This window comes from Pteropus medius, unplaced genomic scaffold, assembly GCF_902729225.1.
Source record: "Pteropus medius unplaced genomic scaffold, Ma_sr-lr_union100, whole genome shotgun sequence".
NCBI lineage: Eukaryota > Metazoa > Chordata > Mammalia > Chiroptera > Pteropodidae > Pteropus > Pteropus medius.
Window position 1 is genome coordinate 24,613 of NW_024344698.1, and position 19,042 is coordinate 43,654.

The 19,042-nt window shown below is 63.6% G+C and overlaps 1 protein-coding gene, 1 long non-coding RNA gene and 1 pseudogene across 4 annotated transcripts in view; 1 reads left to right on the forward strand and 2 right to left on the reverse strand.

Moving 5' to 3' along the window:
* LOC120610949 (uncharacterized) overlaps nucleotides 1–8,186 on the forward strand; it is a 29,653-nt gene extending 21,467 nt beyond the window's left edge. The window contains exon 6 of the long non-coding RNA XR_005655032.1: nucleotides 7,807–8,186. This is a non-coding gene — a long non-coding RNA (uncharacterized LOC120610949). The remainder of the gene's footprint in view (nucleotides 1–7,806) is intronic.
* The window catches only part of PPP2R3B (protein phosphatase 2 regulatory subunit B''beta), a 34,143-nt gene extending 15,532 nt beyond the window's left edge, over nucleotides 1–18,611 (reverse strand). The window contains exons 1-2 of one of the 3 annotated variants that reach the window (XM_039873286.1): nucleotides 18,007–18,611; nucleotides 2,205–2,390 (exon numbers count right to left, since the gene is read on the reverse strand). In XM_039873286.1, coding sequence (XP_039729220.1) covers nucleotides 2,205–2,390; nucleotides 18,007–18,373 — 553 coding nt within the window. In that variant the 5' untranslated portion in view covers nucleotides 18,374–18,611. The remainder of the gene's footprint in view (nucleotides 1–2,204; nucleotides 2,391–18,006) is intronic. The other 2 variants (XM_039873287.1, XM_039873288.1) reach the window with 2 other exon arrangements.
* On the reverse strand, nucleotides 14,580–14,697 carry LOC120610950 (uncharacterized; annotated as a pseudogene).
* Nucleotides 18,612–19,042: the final 431 nt, after the last annotated feature.

The window sequence follows — 19,042 nt, forward strand, 5'->3', positions numbered from 1 at the left end:
ACGCCATGACCAAGGGGGATTTACTCCAGGACTGCAAGGAGGCTTCACTGCTGGAACAATTAACGCCGGTATTAGCGCACTGAATCGAAAGAATAACGACAGAGGGGACGAAGATGCACGAGGCGCCCACGCTGGGAGGGAGCAGCTGAGACAAGTCTTCGCACAGGCGACGAGATGACGGACCCATGAAACCCCGAAGGACGCGCCGGAAACAACAGAGCTCACAGTTCGGAAGGGCTGTCGGTACCAGATCAATGCACAAAAATCAACTGCAGTTTTCAACACCTGCAGTGAGCAGTCTGAAAATAAATTTCACCTGTAACAGCATAAAAATGGGCAAATGATAAAATACATTGCAACGAATTAAACAAAAGACATGCAACTCATACCTGAAAACTACAAAACCTTCTCTGAGGCAAGTGAAACTCTGACGGGATGGGAAGAGCCTCCAGGAACACGGGCGGAGGACAAGTCAACACCACAACCCCCCAAATGATCTCCAGAGCAACACGCCCCCACCGGGACCCCGCTGCACCACTGCAGGAAGTGATAAGCGGACACTAACATCCATGTGGCCTTGCGAGGGAGCCCAAACCTAAAAGTCGACCTGGAAGGCCACGGTCGGAGCCTGACACATCCCGACTTCGGAGCTTGGCATGAGGCCGTGGCGGCAGATCCGTGTGGAGCTGGCGCTGGACGACGATACGGGCCACGGCCCAGACTCGGAATCCGGAGCTGAACCTGGCACGTCGGTCAGCCGGTTCCCTGCGCAGGGGCCGAGACCCCGCAGCTTGGGAAGAACGGCGGCGGACTTTTCCCCTGCAGACGGTGAACTGGACCCGACACGTGAGCGTCCACCAGACCGAGACAGCTGCGAGAGCTGCAGCGCGCAGACAGCGAGCGCTCACCGCTGACCCTGGATGCGGCAGCGATTTCTTGGATGTGACACTGGAAGCTAAACCAGTGTGACCAGCAATGCGTCCATCCCACTGCGGGGGAGCACGGCGCAGAGAAACGTGAACATCAGCACCGACGTCTGCAACGCCCGGCGGTGGAGAAATGCACGCACGCCGTGCAGCGGGGGGAGTGGGCTTGGGCACGCGGCCCGGACACGTGCCCGAGAGAGACGCCGGACCCGATAGCACACGGGAGACTCCGATGACGTGAGGCAGCCAAAGCGCGCACGCGCACGCGAGGTGGTTAGGGGTTTCCCACAGGAGGGATAAGGCGGTTGGGATGACAGGCGGAGAACGGGGTTTCTTTTCGGGGTGGCAGAACTGTAGTTGTGATGACTGCACAACTTTGAATCCACTAAAAAGTACTGACTCGTTCCCTCGAAGAGGGTGAATTGTGTGGTTGTGAATTACACGGCAAAAAAGCTGCTCCAGAAAAGGGAACGTCAACCCCGCAGCCTTGAAAGCAAAGGGACGCGTGCGAGGTTAGTTTGCTCACAGACCAGAAGCTTCTCATGATACACAGTGGACAGAGGGCCAGCGTCCGAACATGGCGCCATTGCACAGGAGGGGACGTGGCGGCGGGGGGCGGGGCGGGAAGGAGAGACAGATGACAGAGCTCCCAGGGCCACAGGAGGCACAGGGAAGACCGGATGACCAGGCGTGCTTAACGCGACGCAGCAGCACTTTCTGAGGCAGCTCAAGGGGAAGCGGGACGTGACGTGGAGCGGGGAGCGCGTGGGTGGGGGGCGTGCAGACCAACGCGGGGCGCACGGGCCCTGCCAGCCCAGGCACCGCAGGGGTCCGTGTGCTCCTGGCCCAGGCTGCCACACAGGGCTGCGTAACCATGCCGCATCTGCGCCTCAACACGGCTCTCATGGGAACAGTCGTAGGAGAAAATGCCGCACTGCGTGACGACGCGCACAGTGTGAGCCCTGAGCTGCCACTGAAAATCGCACACGGGGACGGAGGGCCCGGGCTCAGGGCCCCGGACGCCACGCCCGATGGCAAGACGCGGGTCACGAGGTGCAGAGACAGGCTGTGCCCCGTCCACACCGCCACGCCCAGGGGAAGGGGGGGACAGTGGGGCCACGTCCCTCAGCGGTCCTCAGTGTCCGGGACAAGGCTAATGGCAGCTGTTGCGCGTGCTCGGTGTTCGCGGCTGCAGCGATCGCTCGGGCGAGCGTCCGCCTGACGCAGGCGCGGGACACGCGAGGCGCGGGACACACGAGCCGCATGCGACGCACGCACCCTGGCCACTCGGCCCATGTCCTCCATGGTGGCCCGCTCGTGCGGGAACTGCGCGAAGGTCCTCTCGACGGTGGCGATGGCGGCCTCCACGTGCGCCGTGCCCTGCGGCCGGCCTCGGGGGAAGTAGAAGGCCGGAATGCTCTGGCTGCTGGCGGGCGGCAGCGGCTCCTCCTTCTTCGCCTGGACCTGAAACGAGCAGGCGACAGCCACGTTAGAACCGGGAAGGCTGACGCGCCTCTCACGCTAGGGCTAAGGGACAGACGTGGTGTGGCGGGGACCACACCGAGCCCGCCCGACCCGACTTTGCTCAGAGACGTCCCGCAGCCCCGCAGGCCGACTCCAGTGACAGCCGCCATAAGGGGAGGCTACCACCTGCCTGCCCGTGGGTGCCACCTGCGACTGCCGGGCCTCACGCCACCGCGCCTCGCGTGGGGCCCCAGCCTGGGCCTTGGGGAGGACGTGCCCCGCAGTCCCCTGGGAGCTCAGGGTCCCCTCAGGTGGGCCGTGGACGGCCGAAGCTCCCAGCGGGGACAGGGCCCTCCCGCCTGGAACGCACGGCTGTGTCCCTCGCGGCCACCCGCATGTCCCAGAGGCTGGGCACGTGTGCGCCTCCCCACACTGCGGGCGGCCCGCCCAGAACGCACCGCAGCCCTGTGGTGCTCCTGTTGCCCGGACATGGGAGGGAGCATACAACGGTCAGTGTGTGGCCAGAGCTGCCCAGATCCAAAGCTGACGACGTCACAGCATCTGGCTGAGTCGTGAGATCCCCTGGCGCCCGGACGTCACAGTGCACTGTGCAGACGGGGCAGCTGGTGCTGTGGACGCAAGTGCTTCTACCCCACCCGGAGCCCCTGCTCAGGACGGCTGAGAAACGCCTGCTGGGGGTCACCCGGGAGCCGGCACCGGGCGGGCTGGGGGCACCACGAGGCGGGGACGGGCCGAGGCTCTGCGGTTGTGCTCAGTGAGCCTCGCTGTCCCCGGCCCTGCACGGCACAGTGTCCTGGGGGCAGGACAAGGTCTGTCTCTGCGGACCCAGCGGCCTTCTCCGTCCACAAGCGGCTGCCCTACGTCGCGGCTCATGGACTGCACAGCATGCATCTGGACATCGCTGACCGGCGGCGACGGGGTGGCACGGCCTCATCTGTGGACGCCCCGTCCATCTCGCCCCGCGCTCTGTGCAGCTGGGGACATGAAGCCACAGCCTGAGGCTGCAGGGACGGCCAGGGGTCCTGGCCGTGAGGCGGGAAAAACGAATGGCCGAGGCCACGGGGACACACGGGGCTGGCGTCAGCTCACAAGGTGGACCATGGAGGGGCATGCGCACGACAGAGACCCCTTAGCACACGGTGTGTGAGTGTCAAGGCACATGGCCACACAGGGCCACGTGGGACCCGCAGCCCCGGATGTGCGGGAGTCAGAGACACCAGGGGAGGCGCAGAGTGGCAGGCAGGGGCGTGGCTGGGCCGCACCTGCACGGACACGGCGCACGGCAGGCCTGACAGAGCCGAGGCCCACACGGGCCTCTGTGGAGCCCAGGGCGCTCGCACCGCCCCGAGCCCCGTGCCGAGTGCCTATCACCGAGCGGAGCACCCACCGCCGCCTCACACCCTCAGATGCCAGGGTGCGGGCCACCCCAGTGCCCCCGCCCTCCAGGCAAGTGCAAGGGGCTCTGCTCTGCACTCCTGCGACCTGGGACAGGACCTCACCTCCCCGGGCTGCACAGGGGACCCAATGACAGGCTGTGGGACGGTGCTTGGTCCAGCTCAGGCACGGACGGTCCTGTGTGTTCCCCGGACAGCAGGAAGCTCCTGGGCACAGCAGGGCGGGTCCAAGCTCCCCCAGCGGCCGTCACACAGCCTGGCCCCGCTGGGCGACGGCGGCAAACCCGAGCGGGCCGCAGAGAGCTGCTGCGTCCACCACGCCCAGGCGGCCTGTGGGGGGGCTGTCCTAGGAGGACGTCCTGTCCCAGCGCCATGACCGGCGTCACTCATGCCCAGTGCCGGGCACTGCGGGCACGTAGGGGCAGCTCCTGCCCCGTGGCCACAAAGCGACGGCTCTGCACGGATCACGGTCCCAGCGGTGAGCCGGCCCCACACAGGCCGCGCGCGCGTGATGAGCGCCGCTGAACTGTGAGCGGCGGCAGAAGCCCCGCAGAGCCCCGGCAGGCTGGGCTCCCACGCGCCCGGAGCGCTCGAGGGCTCACCCACACCCACACACGTCACAGTGCTCACGCCGCCTTCCCGCCACGACTGCGGTGTCCCCTCGCGCCCAGGCCGCAGGTGGATGCGTGCCACATGGGGACGGGGCCAGCCCGACATGCGCAGCCAAGCGCTGGTCCCCTCTCTGCGCCCCTCGGTCCCAAGAACTCGGCTCCAGCGCCTTCTCGTGTGCACCCCTTGACACTCCTTCCCTGCGAACGCTCCGCTCACGTGCTTGGCCCACTATTCCTGCTTTTTCCTACCAGCGTCCAGGGCACCATACATTTCTGGCTTGGACAGGCTGCCCCTTTGTCCCCAGGCACCGCTTGTCTTTTTTATGTGGTTTGTGGTGTTTGTTACTATGCCGGAGTTTTACGTTTGTGGTCACTTTCTATGTCTGCTTTCTCTGGTGACGGTCCACAGCCATGCCGGGAGCTCCAATAAAGCCCACCCGATCGCATGCTGCTTGCTCACAAAGCTGTGACCAAGGGCTCTGTAGGGTCTGAATGACCCTGCTAGGCTGTGAGATGAGAAGCCTGTGCCTGCTGATGGACACGTGAGGGGGGAGGGACAGGAGGGCCAGCAGACAGGTGGACGGACACCAGGCGCCAGGCTCAGGGGTCTGCCGTGCTCCAGGCAGGAGGGCCGGGCCATGCAGGAAGAGGGTGCAGCCTGGACAGTCTGGGCACAGGAACCCTACATCCCGTCTGGGCACAGAGAGAATACCAGAGCGGGAAACGCAGACGTATGGGGGATACGGGCGAGGAGCTGAGAAGGCCCCCTGCCCCACGAGGCAGCCCGACGGGGGCGGGGGGACGGAGCTCTGTGCCGGGACAGGGCAGCCACAGGGCTGGCAGCTGGGGTCTGACGGACACTTAGCCGCACGACGTTTTTCTGCTGCTCTGAGACAGCGGCCCTGGCCGGACGCACTGCCATGGCAGGAAGGCTGCCCTGGATCGGTGCCACGTGTCCCTTCCAACACACTGGTGATGCCCCGCCCCCCGTACCCCCACAGCCCCTTCTCAGGAACTGCCACCGCAGGTCACCAGAGCACCCTCCACAGACAACGCAGCACCTCTCCCATTGGAACCCACCCCGACCGGCATCGGTGCCCGGGTCTGGCCCACACCTTAGGCACCCGTGACAGAGCTGACTGGACAACAAAAAACAGAGCAGGCTGTGGACACGGGACATCTGCAGGCTTAGTCTCCGGGACATAAATAGATCGTGGTCCGGCACAGCTGTGGGACATTCTTTTCCAACACACAGGACACAGTTGGGAGCTGGCCACACCCGGACGAGGAGGGGGCTCAGCAGGTTGTGCAGGAATTGTGGCCAGCGTGCCTGTCCCGTGGCGGGACACCACAGAGACCACGAAAGCAGCCAGCGTGCGCGTGTGGGAATCCCAGCGCAGCTCGGCCTGGGGCGGGGCGCCCGTGTCCGCGCCCTGCTGCCCCGGGGAGCAGCTCCCCCGAGCAGGGATGAAGACAACACCAGCCTCACAGCTACTTCTGTGCAGGGCACCGTGTCCCGACTCTGGGAGTCGCACACTCCAGCAGGCCTCCCAGAGCACGCAGCGCCAACACGCGTGCTCGAGTGCAAAGCGGCCTTCGTGGGAGCAAGCGACGTCTCCGCAAGGAGTCGGAGTCCGGGGCGCAGGTCGGCTGCACGAGCGGTCCGCGTGGGCCGTGCAGTTGGCGACACCGCCGGCTGCAGAGGGTCGGGGTGCTGGCGCGTGGGGCAGACCCTGCTGCAGCTCCAAACACACAGCACAGGCAGCAGCCGGGAGCGGGGAGCACAGGGCCCGGGCAGGCCGGTGGACATGTGCCGGGCATAGGACGCACAGCTCCACGGGGTCCCTGGCTGGGTCCCCAAGGCCAGCGGCAGCGGCAGAGCCCGATGGCCGGGGCAGAACTGGGAGCTATGCCCAGCAGCACGAGCATTCGCGACATGTCTGGGGCCAGCGAGGGTGCCACCCCTGCCCTGTGGGCTCTTCTTGGCTCCACGGGCCCCGTACAGCGGCAGGGACGAGGTCTGCCACGTGGACCCGCAAACACCGCACTGGACGAGAAGAGCCGAGGGCCAAAGTCTAAAACAGAGGCGCCAAAGACAAGGATGAGAGAGCCAGGCCCTGTACAAAGGTCTCTAAAGATCCCTGGAGGCTTGGAGCGGACACGCAAAGCAGAGGAGGTTCGGGGGGCGTCTTGAGCTCCCAGGAGCCCAGGGGGGCTGGAGAGTGAGCACTGACGTGGACAAGGGAGCCCGGCTGAGCAGGGTCCCCACCTGGCCTGGCCACAGGGACGGCAGCTCTGCTCCATGCCTAAGACCCAAGGACAGGCCCAACGGGCATGCACCCAGGGCGAGGACAGACAGACGCGCGCCGACACTGTGTTTCCACACGAAGTCCAGGAGAGGAGGCTGGAGAGCATGAGCAAGGCGTGCCACCACCATGGAGCTGACAGTGAGTGGCATGCGAGAGGCACCCGCATCCATAGCCTCATGGGCAGTGACATTCTGGGGTCCTGGAGCTTGGACGGAGGAGTGTCCACGGCTCTCCTTGCATGGTGCTGGGACCATGCTGGGCCTGTGACCTGCTCAGCACTGTGACCCCACCTGGTGTCCCGGGCAGCCAGACTGGAAGGCTGGGCTGTCCCCACGTGGAGGAGAGGTCAGCTCAGTGTCCAGGACTGTACGGGGGGATGGTGCATTGGGGTCTGTGTATCACCCCAAGGGCCCTGCAGGAGGCTGAACCAAGGCAAAGGGGACAGCCACGGGGGAAGCAGAGGCGCCATGCAGCGTGCAGTCCGTGGACAGCGCCGCAGACTCGCGGTGGGGAGGCCGAGGCCCTCCTCGGGCAGGGGCGGAAGTGCCGCCATCTGACCTCGGACAAGGTCTGAGGGATGTCGTAGGGCGTCACGTTGGATTCTTGGAGGCTCCATGCATGGTGGCCCCATAGTCCCGGGCGGGGTGGGTGGGCAGACGCTGTAGGAGCCGGGAGAGCCCCCAGGGGGCCGGCTGGGCTGTCCTGTCGGTCGGAAGCACCGCCCCCCATTCCTCCACGCTGGCCCGTATCCCGCAGCGCCCCATCTCCCGCCGCCTCCCTCTACCACGCACGTTTGTGACCCAGGCACGGCTGTGTCCCGAATCCACACTCAAACGTCCTGGGGAGAAGCCAGGCAGGTTCTCCCCGTCCCCGAGGGAGAAGAGCCGTGCGCTTCGTCCCCTGTGTGTCAGGAAGCACTCGCCTTATAGAGCGTACGTTGTCTTTCCTGAAAAATGCCGCTGAAACGTATTTTTAATACGGAACAACTTCCTGTTAAAGAACTTCATAAAATGTATTTCCCCAAAATTGAATTTTGCAAAATAAACAGCCACCCTAAAATAACACAGACTTTCACGAACAGATTCTGGGGTTCCTGGGAACCCCTGCACATCAAGTCGCAGCGAAGGAAGTGGGAGGCAGAAGGATTTCCGACTCCACCACACATCCTAGCGACCATGCACGAGGGCGACAACGACCAAACACCGGCTTCCTGCTGCCGAAAACAAGATCAGCCTGCGTCAGACGCCACTTCTGAGGTCTCCAAACTAAGACGAGTTTAAATAGAGTCTCCTTAGAAACGAAACAGACACCACCGTGACCCGCTGGCAGACGGTTTCAAAGACGGCGGTGCAGAGGACAGACAGAACACGCAACAGCTGTAAAAGCTAAAATGTGATCTGAGAAAAAATTCTGATTAAAATATCAGCAGAAAGTGGGTCTTTTTTCCCACCAAAAAACGCAGTTTGATTTGATTGGCTTTTTGGGGCCAATGAGCATGATATTCACTCTTCGCAGAGAAAAACTCCAAGTGTTTAATATGCCAAAGTCTATAACGCAAGACGCAGGACATTTGGGAGTGTGTGTGAGCCCTGGTCCACATCAGGGTCCTGTGCCGGGCCCCCGGGTGGAGGGGAGGGGGGGGCCGCACAGCAACAGCCTCTGGTTAGAGTGACTGCAGACAGGTCATGTGCAGGCTCATCCTTTTAAGTGACGCGGTCTCCTTAAACTAATTCATAAAACGCATGCGAGGTACAGACGCGAAGACCTGTTTCACTTCTCTGCGTACTTATGAGAATCACCGGGAACTTCGAAAGCTAATTAGTCACTAAAGGCACTGAACTGCCCACTCTAGCAAGTACGCTACACGAATGTCTCAAAAGAAGCCCTTAGAGCCCGTCAGCAGGTCGTGGAGCGCTGTGCGTTCACGTGCAGTGATGTGCATTCCGACGCAGAGTCACACAGCATCGCTGGGAACGCAGCACAGCTGACGGCGCCGTGGCGTCACAGAGACCCTACCCACCCGGGGAGCGGCCACGCTCCGCCAGCTGACAAAGGGCGCCGTCCCCACGCCCCCTGACAGTTCAGGCCACGGCGGGCAGCTCGGCCCTCTCTGCAGACCACCCTAGCCCACAACCCTGAAGTCAGCTTCCTGGGCACACGGTGCATGCCGCGGGCTGGAGATGGGGGAGCTCTTTGTGAGGGACGCTCCCCGCCAACCGCACAGGCCATAGGGGCTGCCTTGTTGTCAGCGTGATGGGAGCTGTTCTGTGAGAAGCACGGACAGAGGGGGAGCCCCGGGAATATGAGCAGCCCCCTGGGTCCCAGGGCGGGGGACAAGGCGGGAGCCACTCAGCCAGACACACAGCAGACACCCCACCGACCGCACCTGCTGGAAGGCCTTGAGCCTCTTCTTGAAGCGGGAGGGCAGCACGAAGTCGCAGCCGCGGGCCAGCGAGGCCAGCTCCTGCCTCAGGTCGGGGTCCTGGCGCAGGGACAGCTCCCTGAGCCGCATGTCGGCTCGCATGGGCGGGCCCGGCGCCACCCTCACGGGGCTGCGGCTGCCCTGGGCCTGGCTGGCCGGTGGGCTTGGGGCGGCAGTGGCGCCGGCTGGCGGGCCTGTCCGGGTGGCCGGGCTCAGCGAGCTCTGTGCCTGGTGGGCCAGGAGCTCTGGGGGCCGGCCCTGGGCCGCTCGCATTCCACAGGCTGCGGAGGGCACATGGCTGAGGGGGGAGGCGGTGGGGCTGAGCTGAGCAGCTGAGCAGTGAGCTGAGCAGGCGGAGCGGGCAGGCGAGTGTCACCCGCCAAGTCCCTGAGCCGTCCCACTGCCGCTGCAGGGAGGGAGTGGGAGGCACCCCGGGCGCAGAGCAGCCAGCAGCAGCTCGGCAAGGGGAGACGATCTGGGGACACCGCCTGCTAGTTCTCTGGAGGAAGGGGACAACAATGTGCTCCACAGAAGTGAGATGGGTCCAGGCAAAACGGAACCTGTCACAGAGGGACCTGCCACAGAGGGACCCGTCACAGAAGGACCCGTCACAGAGCGTCTGCTGGCCTGGGGCACAGATGGGGGCAGGCTGCTGCTCGCTCCCTAGAACACGCAGAAGGGGTCCGTGAGCATGGGGCCGCCCTCCCCCAGTTCCCCAGTGGAGGGACACATTTACACAGCAAGGGCACGTGGGGAGGGAGCAGTCAGGACTAGGATTCAGCCTGTCTAGCCAGGTTATAGGGTGTCACTGGGCCACGCGGGATGCGACCTAACCACGGTGACGCAGACTGCAAGGGTGGATGAAGGCAGGTGGACTCACGCTGGAAATGTGGACACGCCCCTCCCCCTCCCCCCTGGGCCTCCCCACCCGTCCCCCAGGGAGAAAGAGGCCCGTGGAGGCTGATGTCCTTGGGCCCACGCTGGGCACTGCTGGCGCGGGAGCTCCTGCCTGGTGGGTCTGGACACCTCTTGGCAGTAACACAGAGGTGATCCACACGCAGCAGCAGGGCAGAGCCTCAGGGCCCAGCCTGCACCCACTGCCACCCACTGCATGGGACAGGAATCCTGCGGGCTGCGGAGCAGGAACACGAGGATGGTGCACTCGGGGACTTCCCACTCCCGCCCACACAGAAGCCTGTAGGCCGGACATGCACCCTGGGCGTGGGGCTCCGCTCTCGGCAGCAGGAACACAGGAGGGACACTGGACAGAGCACAGGAGGGAGCTCTCCAGGCAGCGCCTCCCTGGGCGCCCCATGCCCAACCCCTGTCCCGCCCCGCCACTTGACGGCCCCGCCCCCTCAGTCGGCCCCGCCCCCTCAGGCATGTGTCCCTTCTCCTTGCTCCTCCCTGGCGTCCTCCTGGCGCGGCCCCCACCCCGCCACGAGTTTACCCTCAGGTGCCAGGTGCGTCCCCGGCACAGGGGCCACTCGCAAACAAGGTCCCGCTCCCTGCGGGCCTCAAGCCACTGCCCATTCAGCGCTCATTTAAAAAGCAAATGAAGAGACACAGGCATCTGAGGACACACACAGGAAAACCCCGAGTGGCCCAAACTGGCCTCAGGCCCGCACTGCCCGTGGCCCCTTTCTGAACCAGGCCCGCAAAGGGCCGGACAGGTCTTTCTCTCCCCTGTCTGAAGGGGAGAGAAAGAGCTGCGCCCTTTCTCCCCCGCAAATCACAGGACCCCAGGGATGTCTCGCCGGCCCAGCTCGCAGCCACACTGTCACTTGGTCTCCGGCAGGTGGACTCGCCCCGCTTTTCCCGGCCCAGGAATGAAGATATCCAAGAGGTGACCTGGACCCCTGACGGGCAGCCTGGACTGCACCCACCTTTCCCTCGTCCTTTCTCTCTAAAAGACTTTTTTTTTCCCAGCAGCTTCGGGTGTGCAGAAGGCACGAGTTCCCACGGGGCCTGTCTCCCGTGCGCCCTACGGTGGTGGCCCTGCACTGGGGTGGGCGCTACGTTTGTTACACCCCCGCCCCCCGCAGTGTTAGCAACCAGCCCTGAGTGTCCGCTGGGCATGCCGCGTGGCCTGCCTTCCATGGGTGCGGACGCCCCAGCAACGCTGCTATCCGTCAGGGCAATGTCAGCAGAGCGGTCCCCGCCCTAGACCTCTCCTGCGCTCCCCTATGCCCCAGCAACCTCGGGCCTGCCCGGCTCCGGTTCTGCATTTCCCAGAGTGCCATCTAGCTGGGCTCACACAGGACGAAGCCTCAGGCGGGCCTTCCGTTTGCCCTCACCATCTAAGCCCCCCGCCGCTTCTCAAACTCGTCAGGGACTTCCGGCTGGTCTTCTTCTGCCCATCCCCGTTGCCTGCCCCACCCCACCTTCCTCCCCACTGCCTGACTGTCGTGCAGGACTCCGATGGTCGACCCCCTCAAAGTCAGTCAGAGAGACCAGGGGTGAGGTGTGCAGTCACCGGCGACAGAAACAGGGTGCAGCTGGCACATGAGAGAGGTGATGGCCGCAGTGCAGGAGCTCTGCCAGCTGCTCAGACCGGACGCCACACGCAGGAGGCTGCCCAGCACCCCGCTCCTGGGATGGGCCAGATTCAGGATCTGCTTCCGGGTCAGATCAGCACTGGGTTGGTGGGGGCAGGCACGGCCTCTGATGCGCAAGCCTGCACTCTGCACAACGATGGTCACAAGTTCTGTGTTGCTCTTGTCCCCTCCCCCCTCCAGTCCTTCTGGAAGAGACGGTGTTCCTGCAGCCTGAAACAACGGCCAGGTCCTCCTTTGCAGGCCTGTCACCCCGCCGCCCCCTAAGGTGACTCTGTAGCTCGTACCACGAGGGGCAGAGCATATGTCCCACCGACAGACCCGGGCTGGGCAGGTGACCGTCCCCAGCTGTGCCTGCCTGAAGGGTGGCCGTGCATCCAGTGCCAGCAGAGACTGGAGCATGCTCGCCCCTGCCCTTGGGCAGTCCCCACCATGAACACAGGGCTGGGGCGTGGGGCATGAGCACCTGCTCGCAGAGGTGCTGTCCCCTGGCCAGATATGGACAGCCACCAAACTGCCCAGGCAGACCCATGATTGGGCAAACGCGGCGCACAGTACAGGGTGGTCTGTTCACGTGGCAAAGGTAACCAGCACGCCACAGATGCACGGGGAGTGAGCAGAGCACAAGGGCAGACGGTGAGCAAAACTCATCAAACTGCTTCAGTCGCCAACTGGCTTGTAGTGTCACCGGGTCACCGGACGCCATGCTCGAGCTCAGTGTCTCTAGTCCAGTGTTTACTAAATTCCTGCAGCTGACGCGTGTGCAGCCACTACAGCAAGGCGAGCACGAAAAGTCACACGGAGACACCATGAAACAGACCTCACGTGTCCCACTGAAGTCTTGCCACAAACCAGAAGCTTCAATCCCACAGAAGGAGGAAGCCTTTGCTCACGTGCACACCCCTAAACGACCCCCCGGGACAGGCCCCTGGTTCCTCCGACTCTCAGACGTAACGAGGAAGCGCAGGGGCCCGTGCAGCACACGCCAGCGCTCCCGTGGAACCTGTTGACGCTTCGGCTGCTGTGGGGACACGGCTTCTCTGAGAAAACGCGAGTGCCCTGAACCTCAGGACTCCTAAACCATGGCCCCTGCCAGGACCACCCCAGACTCCTGACCAGGAATCCTGTACCAGTGCCCCCTCTGTGACGGCACTGTCCAGGACGTGACCCTGCACTTGGGGAGCCAGTCGGGGATAGAGGCTCCAGTCGGCCCTCTAAGCCTGGACCAGGTCCGTGGGGTCTGGGCACAGTGGGGCCCAGAGGAGCCTCGGAGGGGCTCAGGGTCTGAGCAGGAGCGGGGCTCTGGGGACAGAGAGGGCCTTGGTGGTCTGTACCCTGGTACGTTTGGCAGGCAAGGTACAGGAGACGCAGCCCCGGGCGGCCCCCGAAGCCGGGTCATCCTCAATGCACCGTTGGGCAGTGGCCTTGGGGAATGGGTTGCGGTGGTCCTGAAGGCAGGGACCTAAAACAGGCCATTTGCGGAGCAGAGGCCTCCCCTGCTCTGAGGCCCAGGAGGAGAGGACTGGCGATCACACGGCCACCTGTGTGTCCTCACGGGGAACCTCATCCCACGTGTCATTCACAGAGCAGGGAGGGCAGTTACACTTGGAACAGTTTCTGCAGCTGCAAATTCTTGCATGGTTGTTCTCGTCAGTGCTGACGTGAAAACACGCAGTGACCACCGCTGAAAGGCCAAGGTCACACCTGATGTAAAGTCTCGGGGAAGAGCAGAGGCCTGGTTCTCCTTCAGAAACCTCTCCGAGTCCCCACACGCCTGCCCTGACGGTGTCCAGGTCCGTGTCTCCACACAGCTCATGGACATCTAACCACGCTAAATGCGTGTCTGTGTGTACACATGCACACGTGTGTGGGTGGGTCTGTGGGTCTCCAAGTAGCCCAACACTCTAGAATGCGGTGCCGCGTTTGGATGAAATCGGGGTTAACTGAGCTCCAAGACTGCAAGGAACGAAACATCCAAGTCAATGGGTACCAAGCGGCAGCAGGGAGGTGCAACACCTGTGTACTGAAAACACCACCATGTCGCTGAGAGAAACAGCGCTAAACACGTGGACACGCGAACGTCAGAGGCCACGTTAGCGAAGCCGGCGCTCCGGTCCCAGCCTGCAGCACGCGCCCCGAGACACCTGAATGCAGGACGCGCCAGGCGGCTGAGAGGGTAAACCTGCAGCTCAGCGGGGACATCAGGGAACGGACGACGCGTATGCGGCCGAGGCGTGTTCGACAATGGCCACGGCTGGTGCAGAGGGAAACAGACCACCCCCGGGACCACCGTGCGGCTCTAAAGGGTTCAGCGTCCAAGATTCTTCACTCAGACACTCGCACAGCTCCGCAGTGCCACCCCTGGGCGGCCTTCCGTCCAAGACAAACGAGACCTCTGTCCACACACAGACCTACCTAGTAGTGTTCTCGGTAGCTTTACTCACAGCGACAAAGAGCAGACGCGACCCCAACGGCCATCGACGTTTGGCTCACAGACTGGCACATCCGCACCATGGACTCCCACTCGGCAGTGACACGTAACTGAACACACGTCATACACCTCCGGGAAGAACCTCACACACACTCTGCTGAGTTAGACACCACAGGACATGAGCCTCTGGAAAGTGACCAAAACGAGACTCATGGCTGCCTGGGGCCCAGGGGAGGGGACAGTAGGGGAGGACAGTGTTCCGCACTCTCACTGCTCATAGGTTCAAGGCCACGCTTGGCCCCCCACACAATGCTCTGCCCACCGTGTGCAAGCTACCCCTCACCAAAGCTGACTTATTTATGTAGTTATTTATTTTAGGCGAGGCAACCCTTGGTTGACCTCACAGACTGCAAGGACTTTGCAATCCCTTACTTTTTTATTTTTTATGCCTACAGCACCCAGTCTTCCTAGGCGGTCTCCCATCCAAGTAGTAACCAGGCCCGACCCTGTTTAGCTTCCAAGATCAGACGGGATCGGGAGTGTTCAGGGTGGCGGGCCGTAGACCAAAGCTGGCTTTAAAAATCAACAACTGAAAACATGGTCCCGTCTCCGCCGTCTCCACTTCCACCTTCGGAGGTGCTACGGGCGCCTGCTGGGCCTGCTGCGGTCAGCTTCACGGGCAGTCACTCGACAGGCAGCATCTGCGTGGCGGTCCTGTGTGCAGGAACAGGCGTGCGGCAGGCAGCCACCCTCACGGACCTCACGTCCAGGCGTGGAGACCGGGTCAGAAAACCGCCACGCAGAACACACGCCACGTCAGACGGTGGCAGTGGGATGAGACGGGCAGAGAAGTGCAGGGGGTGAAACAGGGCCCCCCGTACTGCTGCACGTCCGCCCGAACCTCAGGACGGGCCTCATCTGGAAACGGGGTCTCTGCAGATGTGATTAGTGACGATCGGAGATGACGCCACCCTGGAGCAGATGACTGTCCTTATAGGAGACAGACGAGGACAGACACAGAGGCGAAGACGCGGGAGACGGAGGCGGACATGGGAGGGACGCGGCTGCCAGCCCAGGCCCGGCAAGGCCCGGAGCCCCGGGAAGCTGCAGAGACCTGCAGACACCGTCCCTGGAGCCCCAGAGGACCCGGCCCCACGGACGGCCTGTCCTCAGACTCCTGTGCTGTTAAGCCGAGGTCTGTGGTACTTTGTCACGGTGGCCCCAGGGATCACAAGTACGTAGCACAAAGGTCTCAGTGAGAGGATGACCCCGAAGAGAGGCCTGCAGAGGGTGAGGGAGCGGCTGGGGTGGCCAGGGAAGAAGGACCCTCCAAGACGAGGCCCGCGGGGCGGGGAGCGAGGAAGGCAGAGGGGCGGCGTGGGCGAGACGGAGTGAGGGCTGAGGGGTGAGGCGCCGGCACTGCGGACCTGGCTGCGAAGGCGGTCGCCTTCTCCGGGGGCCGGGCGGCCTGCGTTCGCCTCTCCCCACAGAATGCGCAAGTCCTTTCGGCTGGAAATGCGTGAAGGCACTTGTGGGACGAGACAAGGAAGAGAGGAGCAGCCTGTCCACACTTCCCAGCTCGCCACGGTCCTCACGGCTGCACAGGGGAGGCAGGTGACAGCTGCTGGGCCCGCCGCCAGGCAGACCCCGGCTGGGCTCTGTGCCTGGAGGTTCAGCAGGAGCATCAGACCCCCAGCTGCTCTTCCCAGGGCTCAGAGTCCTCACACCGAAGCTCACGGCGCACAGGCGCCGGGTCAAAGCTTCCTACCTCGGAAGATCTGTCCCCGCCCGAGCGTCGCCCTCCCCTGCCAGAGCCAGACTGCAGTTTGGAACTGGCCTGTGGACACTGCCGGCACCACGTTCCTGGGGAGGGCAGGGACGAGACCCTACCATCCGTCTCAGTGAAGGGATGGGACCGGCTGGCTTATATGTGCCTCACAACTCAGCGGCAGCTGCCCGTGAATCCTGAACGCACGAGGACACGTTTACCGCCAACGTCAGGCCCAGACAGGATCGATCGTCACTTATTCAAAGCTCTTGGGATGTTTAAGAGAAAAATCATCCTTGCCCTCAAAAGCGGTCCCTCGTGAGGACTTCCTGCCTCATCGTGGACACTGCAGAGCAGAGGAGGGGTCTGTCCCTGCACCCTGCCCATCACGACTCCTCTTCCAGCCACACCTTTCGGGTCCCTCCATTGCTCACCCTGGTCCGGGCGCCCCGGTCTGGGCATAAGCCAGTCCGCCTCGGCGGCTCCACACGGTGACGGCGACTGCATGAACCCGACTGAAGCGTCACTCCCGTCCCGTCACCGGCCATGGAATCGAGTGCAGCCCCCTGACCAGAGGTCCGCACCCCGGGCCATCCTGCCGACAGGGCTGGTCGGGCTCGTCAGCCTGCCCGCGGTCAGACCGGTCTTGGCATAACGCCCGGTCGTCAGGCTCGCAACAGCCCCTCCCACCTGCCCGCTACGTGCAGGGCAGGCGCCCATGGCACAGCCCGCCTCCTGCGCGGGCTCTCCAGCCAGAAGCCCCCGCCCCGCTTTGAACACCTAGGGAACTCGATTCGCCTGCTTGCGCCTGCCCGGCATACGCGTTCGGCACGCCCCGGAGCCTTCCCAAGCTTCACAGGCGTCGCTGCTCTACAAATGGAAGGTGAGCCCCCCACACCCCCCAACAGCAGGATCAGGACGCGTTCTACGGCCGAGGTCCGGACAGAAGCAGCAGGACCTCCGCGGTCGGCCCGAGGCCTTGTCACAGGCGTCCCAGCCTCCCTCCTGGCAGAGCGCTGGCCTCCCGTAAACACCCCCGTCCTAAGAGCGTGCACAGTCATGGGTCACGAAACACAATTTACCTTCGGGTGGAGCTGGGCTTTGTCACTGAAACACAGTTAATGACCAGCGGGCAGCTCAGTAAATAAGACCGGAGGAATCCCAGTGAGTGAGGGTGCCATCTGGGGGCGGGAAAACTGTCACTAGCAGAGGAGGCTTCTGAGCCCTGAGTCTGCTCACATATCCCACTGCCTCGACACTGCAGGGGGCTCAAGTAACAGCCCCGAAGCACCAGGGTCCTGCACGTCGTGAGAAACAGCCTGGGCCGCAGCTCAGGGAAAGGTGCCAGAACAGGCCTCCCTGGGGTCCAGGCAAGCCTCTCCCCGGGCTTATCTGGATGGTCTAAGCTGGGTGGTCTTTCAAGCTGCCTCCACGTCTACTTCCCATTCTCCTTGGAGACTTACTTTATGGAAAATGCCCTAGATCCATCAGGACATGTGAGGAAATGACCAGTAACCCGAGCCCAAAGACTTGTCTTTGGACTGCTGTCCACTCTCACTCTGCCCTCAGGGCCCGGTCCATTTTGGCTGGGAGCCAGACTAAGTGACACTAGGAGCGCCGCTTCGTGGCAGGCTCAGAGCTGCCGGGGTGTACTGGCTCCCGCCGAAACATTTCAAACGTTATAAAGACGTTCCGACAAAGTATTCTGGGTACACGATATGCAGCGACCATACGTTTTTCTATAGCAGCTGCAGGCACCCGTTTATTACTTTAAACGGACACTGTATTAAATGGCGGAAACCACCTTTTCCTTAAAACACTCTTGTCCAGCTCTAATTCCTGCAGACAGATTAGAGCTAAGACCTCCAGGTTCCGTCGTTAAGCCAAGTGGAAGAAACTGCTGAGAAGTGGCCAACTAAAAACTAGAAAACTCGAAACGAACTCCAAAATTACGAGCAACTTGGGACTCCGTCAATGATAAATTTTTCAGTACATAGGACTTTCCTGGGGAGAGAGCAGACTAACTGTGAAAGCGTTTTCAGGTCTGACATTTCTGCCAGCCTCCTCCACCACCGAGCCACACATCGATATACAACCTGAATTACCTTTGCAGGTGTTAGCGAAGTAAGAGTAACTTACTACTCTGGTCCCCGCGGATCTACGAGGCCCTCGGACGTGTGGTCCACTCCTGGGACTGGAGGCGGCCCCCAGGGGCAGCGCGGCGGACGCGGGGGCCGGGCTGGGCGCCCCCTGGCTATCCAGCGCACTGGGTTTGCAGGCGGGGGCTGCGGCCGCTGACAGGGGCCCGGGCTGCCCCGCGTCCCCAGCGCCCATCTCGGTCCGCCCGGGCGTCTTGATCCTCTGCAAGCAGTCCTGGAGCATCCTCTGCGTGCTGGACTCGCTGAGCCAGCACAGGAACAGCTCGTCCACCTTCATCTTCAGGACAGGCTGCAGGACTTTGCCGGGCGGCATCTCCGAGCCTCGGCCCCTCCGCGCCTGAGGGGCGGCGTTCCTCGCGCACCGCTGCCCGACGCCAGGGGCCGAGCCAGGCCTCAGTGGGGTCGGCGGTGCAGACCGCGGCCGCCCGCGGGGCAGCGGGCCCAGGCGGGGGCTGCGTCCGCGCCTCGGGGTCTGCGCGGGCTCGCGGGGCCAGGCGGAGGAGGGCGGGGCGGACCGCTGCCCCGGGCAGCTTCAAAACGAGCGCGCCGGCCGCGCGCCCAAAGAAGGTCGCCTACGTCGCGCGTCACCGCGACGTGTGGCGTCATCACGTCGGCACGCACCGCTCCCGCTTCGAGGGGCCGCGAGCTGCCGGGACGTTGCTTGGGGGGCGGGGGGCCTTTAGGAGCCCGGGTGAGGGCGGGGACGGGGGATGGCAGCAGCCCCACGCCAGGTCTTTCTGCTTTTAGGCATTTTAGCGATGCGGCCTACGCCGGCGAGGCGACCCTAGGGCTCCGAAGGTGCAAGCATGCGCAGTGCGCGCCTGCCGAGTACGAGAACGAGCAGGAGGCCGCGCCCTGCGCGACGGGAGGCGAGCGGGCGGGCATGCGCAGTGCGTGCCCGCCGAGTGCGGGAGCGAGCGTGCGCGCTGCTGGGCCCGGGAGCGAGCGCAAGCCAGAGACTGAGGTTTCTAGGTCAGAAGGG